Genomic DNA, 14,129 nt, shown 5'->3' with positions numbered 1-14,129 from the left:
TTCAGATATGATTGAATAAAAATCAATGTGTTTACTTCCATAGTCCTCGTTGGCTTTCATTATTGCCTTGTTAAGAATTTCTCTTTTATTTTCATGTTGTTCTTCATATATCATGCGATCCCCATATGTCTTGCCTCCATCTGTTGACCCCAGCAGTAATACTGCACTAAGAAACCACAGTAAACCTCTCATCTTGCACAGACAAACTGATCTGATGCTGTCTGCAATATGTTGATCCTAGAAATACCCCTTTCAGGCAAATAATTCCCCAAAACAAGCATGAACTAGCTTCATGATAGATAAATATTTGCTGCTTGTTTTTCTGCTCAAAGGTACAAATAAAAAACCAATACAAATAAGATGTTTGACCTGAACTCAAACATCGACACACCAAGGTTACCCTGTCTTTTTACTGGTTGCATATCCTTTCACTCCCTGCACTTTCCTTGTAAAAACAAATACAGCTACTTAATATGCTTTCAACCGTACAGTATTTTTTTACAGAGATCTCTTGACATCAGTCGTCAGTGAATATTGCCCGTTTCAATAAAATAGATCCACAATCATTTGAATTTGTGATTTCTAAAAAAGAAAAGAGTGAACAGGACACAACTGTCATACTTTAATTTATTGTTCTGGCATCTGAAACCAAAAGCATCATAACAGGCTAATGAGAATACTTTGAGGGATCAAAGGGCAAAAGATAAAGCAACTGAACCTTATCTGATGGGAGGGAGGGGCTTTGGATAGGTTTAACCAATAACCAAAAAGGGAGGGGAATCCAGTCATTCACATTGAGGAACGGCAACAATAAAAAAAATATTCATGAGCGTTTTCTTGCCTCTGTCCCAGGAAGGGATCATTAATAACATTAATATCAACATCGATAAAAAATAATTACAAGTTATAAAGAGAAGCCAATGCCACTGGGATTGGCAACTGTGTCTGTATAAGTGAGATAGAGAGACGTGGAGAGAAAGGTTACGAAGGGCAGGATGCACTGTTGACAGTCTATGCAGAGAGGTCACTGTTGTCGAATCGCTCCTGATCGTACACCTCGGCGATGACCTTCCGACCTCCGAACCAGCGTTTGTTAAGGGCCTGAATGGCCTTGTTCATCTCTGATACTACTGAAAACTCCACAAAGATCTTGACGATGACTTCAGCATCGTCCTCCTCACCCTGCTTCTCCTGGTAGATAATCACTCTATTAACAATGCCAAACTTCCCGCATTCCTCCGTGACTTCTCCTTCCAGATCATCATCTATGTCCTCAGGGCCAACCATGTTCCTGAGCACCATAACCGTAGACTGTGGAAAGAACAAAGAAGAGCAGCATTTTTTTAAACTAAAGCACTCTAAAAACCAAATACAAGTTCTATACACGCACACTTTTACGCTACATAACTAACCTCTTGCTTTCTCAGCAGTTTCTGCATCACCATATGCCTTGCACTGCTCCCCGAGATGCTCATGTGCTCCTGTTCACTAAGCATCTCCTGTCCCGTGCCGTCTTGGGCAGATTCCTCCTCTTCCTTCTCCTTCTCCTTTTTGGCCTCTTGAGCCGCAGCCACAGCAGCTGACAGTGATGGCGGAGAGGCTAGCACCGGGTTCACTAGACCCACCTGAGGCATGACAGGCAGAGCGGGCCGGGCTGGTGTCACCCCTGCACAAAAACACAGAGGTCATTATATCATCTGTGGTCTCGGATGCATGGAGCCCTGCTAAACCCTCAACAAAAATGAATGTGAGACGGACTTTTGATCATACTTTAGGGCCTTTACAGAACCGTTTAATGTTTCCCAAAACAACATTCATCTCAACAGTAAAAAAACTGTGTTTTATTTAAGTTATGTAAATGATTCCTAACGTAAAAAGGGAAAGGAACAGGAAGGGAAAACAATGGAAAGTTACACGAAAAAAGCCAGACTAATTAAACATTTGTCCAACCTTCTCTGTAAGTGTTTGTTACTTGCCTCTGTGATCACAATGCTGAGGATTTACTGAAACTACATAGCAGAAAAACGTTAATATAATGGGGTCACCCCATCCTCCCTTATCTTGACTTCCTCAGCCCCCTCGCGCACATTAAGATGAATTCCACAAAAACACACAGGATCTGAGACTCACTGGTCAATAGGTATGAGAGATATGTTTATGAGGGGAGGGGCTAGAAACAATCCTCTTCAAACTTGGTTGATCAGTGTGCAGCAAAGGGGAAGGGTTATGAGGCCACGGTCAGGGCGAATGTGGAGAATCAAGACAGGGAGGGGAAGAGAAGAGAGAGAAAAGAGAGAGAGACAAGGAGAGAAGAGAAAATAAAAGAGAAATCTATTAGTGGACAGAATCCCACGACAGGCCATGTTAAACTGAGAACTGTGTAGGAGACAACAGAAACCTGAGGAAGAGAAACTGTACATATAACAGCTAACCCTGAGACATTGAAACTGGAGATAAGCAGAATGAGAAAAGCAAAACCTGGTCTGAGAACAAGCACTTAAAACTGTACTCCCGAGCAATGTGTTCTGGGTATCAAAATAAACATGATGGCTGTGTGTTGCGTGTATTGTAGGGATGGTCATTTGTGAAAATAAGCAAGTTCTGCATGTAGCTAGTGCGTAAGGCATCTTTGAATCGCAAATCTGTATTCATGTATAATGCAACCAATAGAAAAATAACCACCCATATACAACACACCACCATGTCAACCACATGCAGAACAAACACCACATACATTCAGCATGTCAGGGATTAAAAAGCATAAAAACTGTTTGTGGGGGGGCATAATACTAACAAGAAATAAACAAGAATGCTAGCATGAACCTCCAAGAAGCACATCTGTGTGCACCTACCTGTGATGACCCCTGGGGCCTGAGCTGCCATGACGGCCTGAGGGATCTGGGGCAGGCTCAAGCCCGTCCCCGCGGACATTGCTCCCAGGATCGATGCTCCCGCCACTGCTTCCTGGAAGAACAGAGTGGGATATATAGGAACACCGCCTGGACAGCGCCCGTTAAAAGCACAAACAACACTAACACAAGTGAACAGACACGAGACGGGACAGACAACAAAAGCCGAACACAAACCTTCACACGCAGACAAGCCTTGGGCCAGCTGCATAAAAATGGGCGGTTTGAGTTTACGGACTCTTGAAAATCGACTTTTTCATGTATATTTAGCAAAGGATTATGAAAACGTCATTAAAAAAACATCAAATTCAAATATGGCACACATCGATAACTCCACTACCATAGATTAATGTGCTAATTACAAGATTCGGGGACCAATGAGATTTGAAGATATCGAAGTGTGGGCATAGTTGAATTAACTGATGCACGTGATTCCATGGATACTTGACGTATCAAATTGCTTAATAAGCTCAACATATTTTATTATTTTAAGAGGTTAACCCACTGGAGTCGTTTGGATTACGTTAATTAAGGATGCGTGTGCTTTTTGGAGCTTTGCCATGTGGGCCCCCAAATAGGAAGATAATAATATTTCAATATAAAATGATTTGCTTGTTCAACCGAAGAAAGGAAGTCATATACACCTAGGATGGCATGACCCGGAATAAATTGAGAATTTTCATATGTGAGAATTAATTTCAAAACTGAAAATCCTGTCATCCAAGTTTATTTTTTATGAAAAAATTCTACATACAAAAATATGTACATCTATGTAAGGGCTGCACGATTAATCGAAAAAAAAATCTTTATTTCGACTCGTACATAAATGCAGGGCTGTACAGTGACATATATGTCGCACATGCTATGAATAAATTGGTCTGTGCTAAGAATAAATTTGCAATACAGTTTTGCGTGTTTGCTGCGGTGCTTGTTTGTGTGTGGTGTAAATCAATGGTGCACTGCTATTTTAGTTGTTTTTGCATTTGAAACTTGTTTTCCTGCTCCATATTTAGAGCCCTGTGATTTCCGCGATGTGGAAATAGGGAAGGACTAGCTGAGGTGCTATCCGGCTCTTTAAATATGTCAGCTGCTTGTTGTGCGAGAATGTGAAGCTGCACAGTTTAACGTATTACTACACACGTGTGAGGCTCGTGCATTTGTCTGCGTTGCTGTATGAGGACATGAACACATGAGTTTATTTCATAAGCATTTCACTGTTTGAAAAAAGATATCGTCAACCACACACTCTTTGCGACGACCCGTCAAAAAAGTCTGGTTAACTTGAACTTCCAGATTAAAAACACCGTGTTGTATTATAATATTTACTATAGTAAATTGTAGTATTCTAGCAGTAAATTGATAAAATATTTACAGTAGTATACTTATGTTTACTCAACTAATATTTAAAATAATTAACATTTTACCATAGTAAATAATATAATAGTATACTACAGTATGTGGACAAATATATAATTATTGTCTATTAAAAGAATGGAAAACACAGAAAAATTTAAACGGAAAAAGGGAACTTGGGAAAAACTAAATTGCATGGCCTTAATTTACCCAACTGTAACATAATTGTCCGTTAACTGCCAATTTATGTGATAAACTACACATACATTTTTTTTATGTGTATATTTTCTAATATAACTGATGTTTTATACTTGTGCTACAACTGTTTGGCCTGTGCTACAAAACTTTTAACCCCTGTAGCACCAGTGCCACGTGCAAAAAATTTTTTACGAACAGCCCTGCATTAATGCGATCCATTCCAATTTGTAAACATTGACGATTCCAGCCTTTACACATATGCAACACTGCATCATGACCTCAGAGGCCTCTTAAATCAACACTGCCCTAAAAGTGTTGATTAAAGATGCTCTACTAAGATGTCTATTTTACTAAGAAATCTACATTATTATTCCTGACCCTTCCAAATAAGTTAATAACAGACCTTATCATTCTAGGGTTGTAAATGGACATATAAAACAGTTTCTGGATAATTTTTGCACTTAATAAAGCCACACACCTTCTATGTAGATATCAGAGAATTGAACATATTGTCTCAATGAATTCTTTGGCACCTTTAACATCCGAAAAAAGGTTCTTCAGATTATAAAAAGGTGAGAAAGAGACAGTATATGTTCACCCAAATATTTAAATTATTTCATCATTTACTTAGCTTCAGATTGTTTGAAACCTGTATAAATTTCTTTGTTCTGTTGAACACAAAGAAAGATATTTGGTAGAATGTTTGCAATTTTCAGTTCTGGGACATCATCCACTGCCATAGTAGAAAATATTGTAATATTGTATATTTTTCGTTCTATTGAACACATAATGAGATATTTTGAATACAAGAATAAGAATTTAGGTAAACAAACCTTCGACAACCATTTAATTTTTCCTAACTATGGTAGTCAATGATGTCACAGAACTGAAAATTGCTAACATTCTTCCAAATATCTTTCTTGGTTTTCAACAGAACAAAGTAATTTATACAGGTATGAAATTACATGAGGGTGAGTACATGATGAGAGAATGGTCATGTTTGGGTGAACGATCACTTTAAGCACCTTTATTTTTAAGAGTGCAGACCTTCCTCAGATAGAAAGGTTCATTTTTAATATTACTATTAAATATATATTGTATTATTCTGGTTAAAAAGCTAACAGTTGAGAGAAACGGAAAGCTGCTTGACATCGTTTAACAGTGTAAAATGTGATAAAGTAGATTTTTATAAAGTTTCATGCAACTGGGCCCAAGACCAGAAAATACAGCTCAAGAACATGTAACAAACAAGCTAAATTGACAATGACAAAAAATTGTCTGTAAATTGATTTAACAAATACATTATAAAGACAATGCTGCATAAGTTATGCATTTATCATTTTACTGTTAAATCATCTACGAATGACAAGCATGAGACAACATATGACAATTACAAGACTAACCATATAGAATTACTGAAACATGTTTAAAGATTGCAATATACAACTTAAGCATACTATGCAGTAGCATAGATTTGTTAAAGTTCAATAAGGTAGAGATAATCAATAAAAAAGGAAAAGTTTGTCTAGAATTACATCACACCTTATAATAAAGAACAAGAAATGTCCACTTAAATACAATATTATTAAGGCCAATACAATAGAAGCATAATGTAAAAAAAATATGAAAAGAGGTGAAACTTAAAGTGAAAATGAAACATCTAGTCAAGTTAACTTTATTTACTAAACGGGTTTCCAGTCTAATAAAAAATTATATAATAAACCAGATTAATGCAACCATTTAAAAGCCCCGTGGCTTTACAGTTTCCATGTTTCACGGTCTCTGTGTTTATCTTTTCTTATATATCCCCCACAATCCTGTATTTTACAGTGTCTACCATTGTGTCTGATGAACTCAGACAAGGCGACCAACCCAGTGACATCACAGGCAGTGGTACTGCAAGGTGGCAGCACATTTGCTACTAGGGCTGTCACAATGATAAAAAATTGTTAGCAATTAGTTGACATGATCACAATTATTAATTATATCCGTAATAAATCTCCATAATCACAATTATTTAATAGACAATTAATCTTCAGCCAAATTTCATAATCGTGACAGCCCTACTTGCTACAAAACATATAAGGCACCATTTTTCTTTTAAATGGTAACATTAATCTGATTTATTATAACATTTTTGATTAGAGTGGAAAACTTTTTGGCAAATAATGTTAACTTGACTGGATAATTCATTTCCACTTTAAAGCCACCTGAAACTAAGAGTACGTTTACACGATGAAAAACAGAAAAGTTTTTCTTTTGCGTTTTTGAGAAGTTTCACGTACACACGACAGCGTTATCAAAACGATCTGCATTTACATGGATCTGGGAAAACGAGTAAAAATGCTGTATTTCGCATGCCAGGCCAGTGGATGACGCTGTTGCGCTGTAAAGAAACCCTACGTGTCTGTGCATGTACGCATATCCTTTTTTAAACAAAGCGCTTTTAATACACTTTGTCGGCATGTATGGGCGTTTATAGTTTGTGCATATAAATACTATGTCTCCGCTGGTCGTAGTGGTAACCAAGCAGCATGGAGGCTGCCATTATTGTTTGGGGAATAATCGCGCATGCCTACAGACTGAACGAGTATGACGTCATCGTTTTTGGAAAACGGCGCCTTCAGAGTTTACACGGAAACGATAATTATCTCGTTTTCAAAAACTTGCACTTTGAGACCCGTTTTCAAAAGTTTGCGTTTTCAGTCCCCCAAAACGCCGTTGTCGTGTAAATGAACAGCCAAAACACATAAAAAGTTTTCCGTTTTTAGTTGAAATCGGTCTCGTGTAAACGGCCTCTAAGAATGCAATCATCATTCAGGTGTAATGTTCCTGTCCAATACACATTCTCTACCTAACACACAAGAGCATCACTGTTACTGGGAGGTCCCGAAGACAAGACTCTCCCCACACTCATATTCTACACAAAACAAAAAGGCACCAGCGTGCTTTAAACAGAATTTCCTGAATTATTTACCAGACAGTTGAGGAATTCTTCTGTCCGATTCTCCGGCTGGGACAGATTCCATGCCATCTGTTTTTGGAGTTTACACGCTATGTTATCTTTCTGCATGTAAAAGCTCTGTCTCAAAGAAGTAATGCTGTATCATAACTAGAGTCTTCATGCCAGTCAAAACCTAAGCTGAGTCAAATCAAGCCCTCACATACAGCACCAAGTGTCTGCACTAGCCTTGCTAAGCCAATTAAATCACTCATTAAATTCCTTCTATTGCAAAGTAAGGCAAAGGAAGTAAGGCAGCCGCTCACACGCACTCTCACACACTCCCTAACTAACAATAATTGGTAAAAGTGTGAATGTGCTCACCTGAGCGGTGATTTTGGCGGTGGCGGCTGCTGCCGCTACGGCTGCGGCTGGAGGAAGGCCGCCTGGCGTCGTTGGCGTTAGAAGGGGCATTGGAGGCGTGACGGCTTTGCCCACTCGCAGGTACTGGCCCCCAAGGTCGAAGAGGTTCATGGAGGACACGGCATCCAGCGAGGACTGGGCCTTGTCATACTCTACAGGGGAAACAGGAAAGACTAAGACTCAACAGCTTCCAAAAAGACTCAGCATAAATCTACCAGAGCTCTGAGACAGTTACGGTGTAATTACCAGCGGGCACTTATGGCACAAATGTCCGTAACAGAGCCTAAGAAAACAACGACAACAGAAATAAAAAACTTACTATGAAAGCATGTGAGGAACCTGCCCCCACCCTTTTTCTATCCCCTGTGAGACATGTAGAGAACAGCATTCTGCCATGACTGACCGCTCTCAGCCAGATACATTTATATTCAACCGAAGTGCTGAAGTAGCCGTCTGCTCACCTATAAAACCATAGCCTTTGTGCTTTCCCGTGGTGTGATCCCGCACCAGCATACAGGACTTGATTCTTCCGAAGGCTTCGAACACGCTCTTTATGTCATCGTCTGACAGGTCTGGATGCACAGACGCCACGTAAATCCGGTTGAAGGCGCGCGCTTCTTCGGCTAACTGGTCTATGATTGGTTGAGCCTGACCAATGTTTGAAGGTCGCCCCACCTATAACAAACAAACATGAATTTTATTCCCGATTACATCTGCAGGCATATGGAATGCCAAGGAATTATAAGTTCCATCACTCACTTTAATGTTTCTACCGCCCAGCATGATAGAGTTCATCTGTTCTAACGCAAGCTGTGCAGCTTCAGGTACTTCATACTCTACAAAGGCGAAACCCTGCAAAGAAATAAAATAAGATGCATTAACAACCAAACAAAAACGTAACCTACCATAACAATCATCTTAAAATAGTCAAGAAAATTATTCTGACCTTGTGCTTTAATGTAACAGAGTCCCAAGACATGTCAATGCTTTTGATGGGACCAAAAGGAGCAAAGGCCTGTCGAATTGTGTCTTCTCCTAGCTCGTAATAGATAGACCCGACATAAACTCTGCACATTATGGCTAATGCTCGTTGCCTCTGGGCTGCAACCTGTGACGGACAAGTCAATGCGTCAGATGGGGTCCTACAACACACACTTAATCAAATTTAACCAGTAATACAATTGTCCCAATGATTGAGGATAGAACCAGCAGACAATGAACATGCTGGCACCGAAGACATTACACTGGCTTCTATTTACCTCCGTACATTACACACATGAGTACCGAACAACTACATGTATGCCAAGAAATGGAGGGGAGCATCTAATTTTGAAGAATACTATTTACAAATGGTACAGCAATGAAAGTTACTGAGAACAAAGAGTTGCACTTACAGACTGTAGTGGTGAGAGGGGATCTCCAAAACCCATGGTTAATGAGGCCATCTGAAGGGAATTAGGGAGCTGTCAGGAAAAGCATCATTGTGGTAAGCCTATCACTGTCATTCAAGCAACTAAGTAGTAAAGCAGAACACTACTGTGTATGTTTAACCCTATAAATCACAGATGTGCTGCTACAGACCGAGAACTGTGATACTCTGAAACAAACTGTGTTCCAAAGGGGATGAAATAAGGTAAATTACATCACTTACAAAAGTGGGTTTGAGTGACATCTGTGTAACAATACGGCAATGTATATATATATATATATAAGACGTGCTCAAATTCTTTGGTACCCCTCCACAAAAAATGAAGAATGCACAATTTTTTCTGAAATAACTTGAAACTGACAAAAGTAATTGGCATCCACCATTGTTTATTCCATATTTAATAGAAATCAACTTTGCTTTTGATTTTTTCATTTGATTAAAACAAATGAAAATGTCATAGACAAAAATCACGGGACCCATAACCTAATATTTTGTCGCACAACCTTCAGAGGCGATCACTGCAAGCAAACATTTTCTGAAGGTCTCAATGAGACTTCTGCACTTGTTAACAGGTAGTTTGGCCCACTCTTCCTGAGCAAACTGCCCCAGCTGTCTCAGGTTTGATGGGTGCCTTCTCCAGACTGCAAGTTTCAGCTCTTTCCATAGATGTTCCATAGGATTCAGATCAGGAGTCATAGAAGGCCACTTCTCTTCAGTGTGTTTTGGGTCATTATCCTGTTGGAGGACCCATGACCTGAGACTGAGACAGAGCTTTCTGACACTGGGCAGTACATTTCGCTCCAGAATGCCTTGATAGTCTTGAGATTTCATTGTGCCCTGCACAGATTCAAGGCACCCGGTGCCAGATGCAGCAAAGCAGCCCCAAAACATAACCGAGCCTCCTCCATGTTTCACTGTAGGTATGGTGTTCACTTTGAAAGCTTGATTTTTTTGTCTGTGAACATATAGCTGATGTGACTTGCCAAAAAGCTCCAGTTTTGACTCATCTGTCCAAAGGACATTCTCCCATAAGGATTGTGGCTTGTCAATATGAATTTTAGCAAATTCCAGTCCTGCTTTTTTATGTTTTTCTTTCAAATGTGGAGTCCTCCTGGGTCTTCTTCCACGGAGTCCACTTTTGCTCAAAAAGCGGCTGATGGTGCGATCAGAAACTGACGTACCTTCACCTTGGAGTTCAGCTTGTATCTCTTTGGCAGTTATCCTTGGTTCCCTTTCTACCATTCGCACTATCCTTCTGTTTAATCTGGGGTGGATTTTCCTCTTGCAGCCGCGCCCAGGGAGGTTGGCTACAATTCCATGGACCTTAAACTTCTTAATAATATTTGCAACTGTTGTCACAGGAACATCGAGCTGCTTTGAGATGGTCTTGTAGCCTTTACCTTTACCATGCTTGCCTATTATTTTCTTTCTGAGCTCCTCAGACAACTCTATCCTTTGCTTTCTCTGGTCCATGTTCAGTGTGGTGCACACAACAATACCAAACAGCACAGTGACTACTTTTCTCCATTTCAATAGGCTTAATGACTGATTACAAGATTGGATACATGTGTGATACTAATTAAAGAAACTAATTAGTTTGAAATATCACTATAATCCAATTATGTATTATCATTTCTAAGGGGTACCAACAAATGTGTCCAGGCCATTTCAGAATATCTTTGTAGAATAATCAATAATTCATCTCTTTCCACAGCTTCTTTGCTTTATTCTATGACATACCAAAGGCATGCAAGTATACATGATACAATAGCTGTTAATTTCATCACTCTTCAGGAGGAATGAAGCATTATTTCAATGAGCTGTAAGTGTACCAACAAATTTGAGCACGTCTGTATATTGCAATAATGTATATAACTTTTGTGCAGTTTCACCTGTAGGTTAGTGAGCTGCTGTTGCTGTTGATGAGCGAGCGTCTGCTTGACCAGGACGCTCTTGATGCTTTGTTCCATGGCATACTTCTTAGCCTGAAACCCAGAACAGAAAACATTAACTTAAGACCCCTACAGTGACATAACATGAAAACAGGGCCAAAAAATTATTTCAAGAACAGGAGATTGGAAAAAACAATAGAAATAATGTTTTTAGCTTTAAACTCTTAAAACTGAAGAATCCATTTAACAAATCTGATTAGCTTGTATACAAGATAATTCACAACAATTGCATGCAATGCAATGAGAATGATCTTCCACTTTTGTCTGTGTACCAGCGTTTGAGAATAGTACTAGCCGACAGGATACACGCCACTAGTACCGAAGGCATAGCACTGGCACTGTTCTCGTCCACTGCTTATATACATGTGCACTGAGCAAACACATGCTTATAAAGCTAGCGGACATTAAAAATAAAAACAAGCAAGGCCTAAGGAAAACATGCAAATAATGCATCACATTATATACTTTTTTTTTTAATGCCCCCTGTGTAATAAAGGGGTTTGAGGAAAGTCTCACCTTCTGCAGTGCCTCCTGCTGTTCAGGGGTAAGGGGCGGCAGGCCGAGCTTCGTGGCCGTGCTCTGTCCATTCTCCATCATCAGAGCCTCGCCTCCCTGCACAAAACACAAGCAGCTGTCAGAGCTGAAGTAAAACTACACATCTGCTCAACACACACAAACACACACTGGACAGATTTCTTAAAGCTTTTATCTCTTAGTTTAAGAGCAAACTGAGTCTATGTTTGAGGCATGATCTAATTTACATTTATCCCATCACAAGACATTTTGCAACAACAAAACAATTATGTTCTTTTTAAAATGTTTACATTATACATTATGTTGAGCTTGCTCTTAAACATGTCAGGACATTTGTAACACATTCAGTCAACATTACACACTGAACTGAAAGGCTGTAATCCTGTGCAGCCCATAATGAAAAGCCTTCTGTACACATTTATGAGGGAAACCGTGGCAAAATTTCCCCTCAGTGGAAACAAATACATGATAGTGTCGGTAACTGGAGGACCATACGTCCATATGCTGATGTATGTGAGCCCTCTTATTTAATACTACACAAGAGAAAACTTGTACCTTTTCTCAAATGAACTCCAGAGTGGTGCACAGCCCCCCTTAAGGAGGTTTGAACCCAAAAAGTTCTGCCATTGGCTTTGGAAATATAGTACAGTCAAGAGATACGTTCTACAGCACAGACAACACAGAGAGAAACGACAAAAAAGAAAAAAAGGAAAAGAAAAAACACAAACCTACTTAGAACAAGAGAACTGGATAAGAAGACAACAATTTGAGATCACTGACATCCAAATCCAGGGAAAAATAGCTGACTTTGGTTTGGCTTAATATATATATACATACAGTATACTTATACATTGCCTACTTATTGTAAAGCCAACCAACGTTTTTTGACATGATGATTATCAATGCATGGGCTGACAGAAATGTATTACTATAGTACTGCTATTAGCACAAACCATGCACATAGCCCAAACTCATCTGGGAACATCAGGATGTATGTCAAGCTTTCATGACAAATGATGAGATAATGAATGTCTAAGGTGCTTTAACAATAAAAACCAAACCACTTACTACCTAGGTGCCCTTACACTGAATAGCTTAGCCAAATCTTAAATGCTTCTGCAATTCATTCCTGATGCAGAATAAAAGCGTAGTTGTCTGGTAGCATATGTAATACAATTTAAGGGACATCTGACACCTTAAAACTATTTTGCAGCCCCCTTTTTTAAAAGGAGTAGTGCAGTGTCAGGGTGAGCAGTGGAAAGGCCCCTTACCTAGCACCTGTACCTGCACTCCGCTGGGGTGTCTTGTTGTGGGGTTACTCGTGAGATTATATAGGGGGAGCTTTTACTGTTCAAAACACAGTCTATAAGGAAAGAAAGAGGTTTCAGTAAACTCCCAAGTTAACTGGGTGAACTTTTGTTTAATGAATATCACAAATTCTACCCAACGTTACATAGCCTTGGCTTTGAGACGTCTGCAAGATGTTCCATCAGGCACCACCCATAAATATCTGCCCAGCCCTGATAAAGGTTGGTCTCTAAAGTGCCCCGTTTTGATTTGTATAAATTCGCTTAACCATACCAGTTTGGCTGGCAAATAAATGCACGTTAATATTCACACTGGTTTCGGTTATATCCAGCAGCACTCGATGGAAAAGGCCCTTGCTCATCTCTGTGTATTCCCCCTCCCCGTGTGTTTTCGTCACCAGCTATAACTCTTCGAGTAACGTTAAACACAACAGTAGGCTAAAAGAAACCCAAATGGTAATTGCAACTCATTTGACTTACATGCACATCCTACAAACACATTCAACTGAAGCACTTAGGTTCTCTTGTGTCACGAATCTGCAGTAAAGTTGACTCGGCTCATGGAGGACAATGTGAATGGATTAACGCGTTAGCTCGTGTGTAACGTTGACGAGACCGAGAAAACGCAAGCTTTTAGGTTGATATGTCCAAGAAAATATCTTTAAAATGTGTTCTATTAATCGATCAACGACATCTTCATTGTAAAACCATTACCAATTACTGGCAATTCTGATTAGACACGCAGCAGGCCGTTAGAAAAATCCCGCTCACGGTGAGCTAGGCTAATTAGCCAAACCTCTGCTCATCTATATGAAGCAATTTAAAACGACACCTTTCTACTGAAACACATATAGCTAAAACATGTAATTGTGTGAATATAGTGCGAAACGTTAAAGAAACTACGTAAAATGTATTACATTTACCGCTGAAACAGCCACCGCCATAGAGCACACCTTCCCGCACCAACGTCCACACGGCGAGGAAGACTATGAAATCTCGCGATACAGAGTGAGAGTTGGATAATAAGTGTCGCGCAGCGGCTGCAGTGTCTAGCCCTGGTTGGAAGAGAGCGTGGACAAGGCG

General features: G+C 39.7%; 1 protein-coding gene and 2 non-coding genes across 13 annotated transcripts; all 3 read right to left on the bottom strand.

The window, feature by feature from the left end:
• Positions 1–613: 613 nt before the first annotated feature.
• On the bottom strand, positions 614–14,083 carry puf60a (poly-U binding splicing factor a). Of its 11 annotated transcripts, none has more exons than XM_057334173.1 (14): positions 13,970–14,070; positions 13,011–13,102; positions 12,295–12,402; positions 11,722–11,817; positions 11,146–11,238; positions 9,219–9,287; positions 8,771–8,932; positions 8,584–8,676; positions 8,286–8,499; positions 7,786–7,976; positions 7,438–7,494; positions 2,853–2,964; positions 1,413–1,666; positions 614–1,311 (listed from the first exon to the last, which is right to left on the bottom strand). In XM_057334173.1, exons 4-14 carry the CDS (start codon positions 11,800–11,802, stop codon positions 1,012–1,014), a joined length of 1,626 nt encoding a protein of 541 aa, XP_057190156.1. In that variant the 5' UTR covers positions 11,803–11,817; positions 12,295–12,402; positions 13,011–13,102; positions 13,970–14,070; the 3' UTR covers positions 614–1,011. The 11 variants fall into 11 exon arrangements, with proteins under 11 accessions (XP_057190156.1, XP_057190154.1, XP_057190157.1 ...); XM_057334171.1 differs by having other exon boundaries at positions 13,964–14,058; XM_057334174.1 differs by lacking the exon at positions 12,295–12,402.
• LOC130555171 (small nucleolar RNA SNORA57) lies at positions 9,004–9,140 on the bottom strand. Its single transcript, XR_008963084.1, has one exon. It is a non-coding gene; the product is annotated as a small nucleolar RNA SNORA57 (small nucleolar RNA).
• Positions 11,470–11,606, bottom strand: LOC130555172 (small nucleolar RNA SNORA57). The gene has a single exon (XR_008963085.1). It is a non-coding gene; the product is annotated as a small nucleolar RNA SNORA57 (small nucleolar RNA).
• Positions 14,084–14,129: the final 46 nt, after the last annotated feature.

Source organism: Triplophysa rosa, linkage group LG5, assembly GCF_024868665.1.
Source record: "Triplophysa rosa linkage group LG5, Trosa_1v2, whole genome shotgun sequence".
Classification (NCBI taxonomy): domain Eukaryota; kingdom Metazoa; phylum Chordata; class Actinopteri; order Cypriniformes; family Nemacheilidae; genus Triplophysa; species Triplophysa rosa.
Note: the sequence above shows the minus strand (reverse complement) of the source record. Positions and strands in the feature narration are given on the sequence as shown.

Excerpts from the sequence above, each read along its gene's own strand:
- puf60a (XM_057334167.1), bottom strand. The coding sequence starts at position 13,990 with ATGGCGGTGGCTGTTTCAGCGGTAAAT. Across the intron at positions 11,239-11,721 it reads AGCAGGAGGCACTGCAGAAG|GCTAAGAAGTATGCCATGGA; the intron begins GTGAGACTTTCC and ends TCTGGGTTTCAG. Across the intron at positions 7,977-8,285 it reads CAAAGGCTATGGTTTTATAG|AGTATGACAAGGCCCAGTCC; the intron begins GTGAGCAGACGG and ends TTTCCCCTGTAG.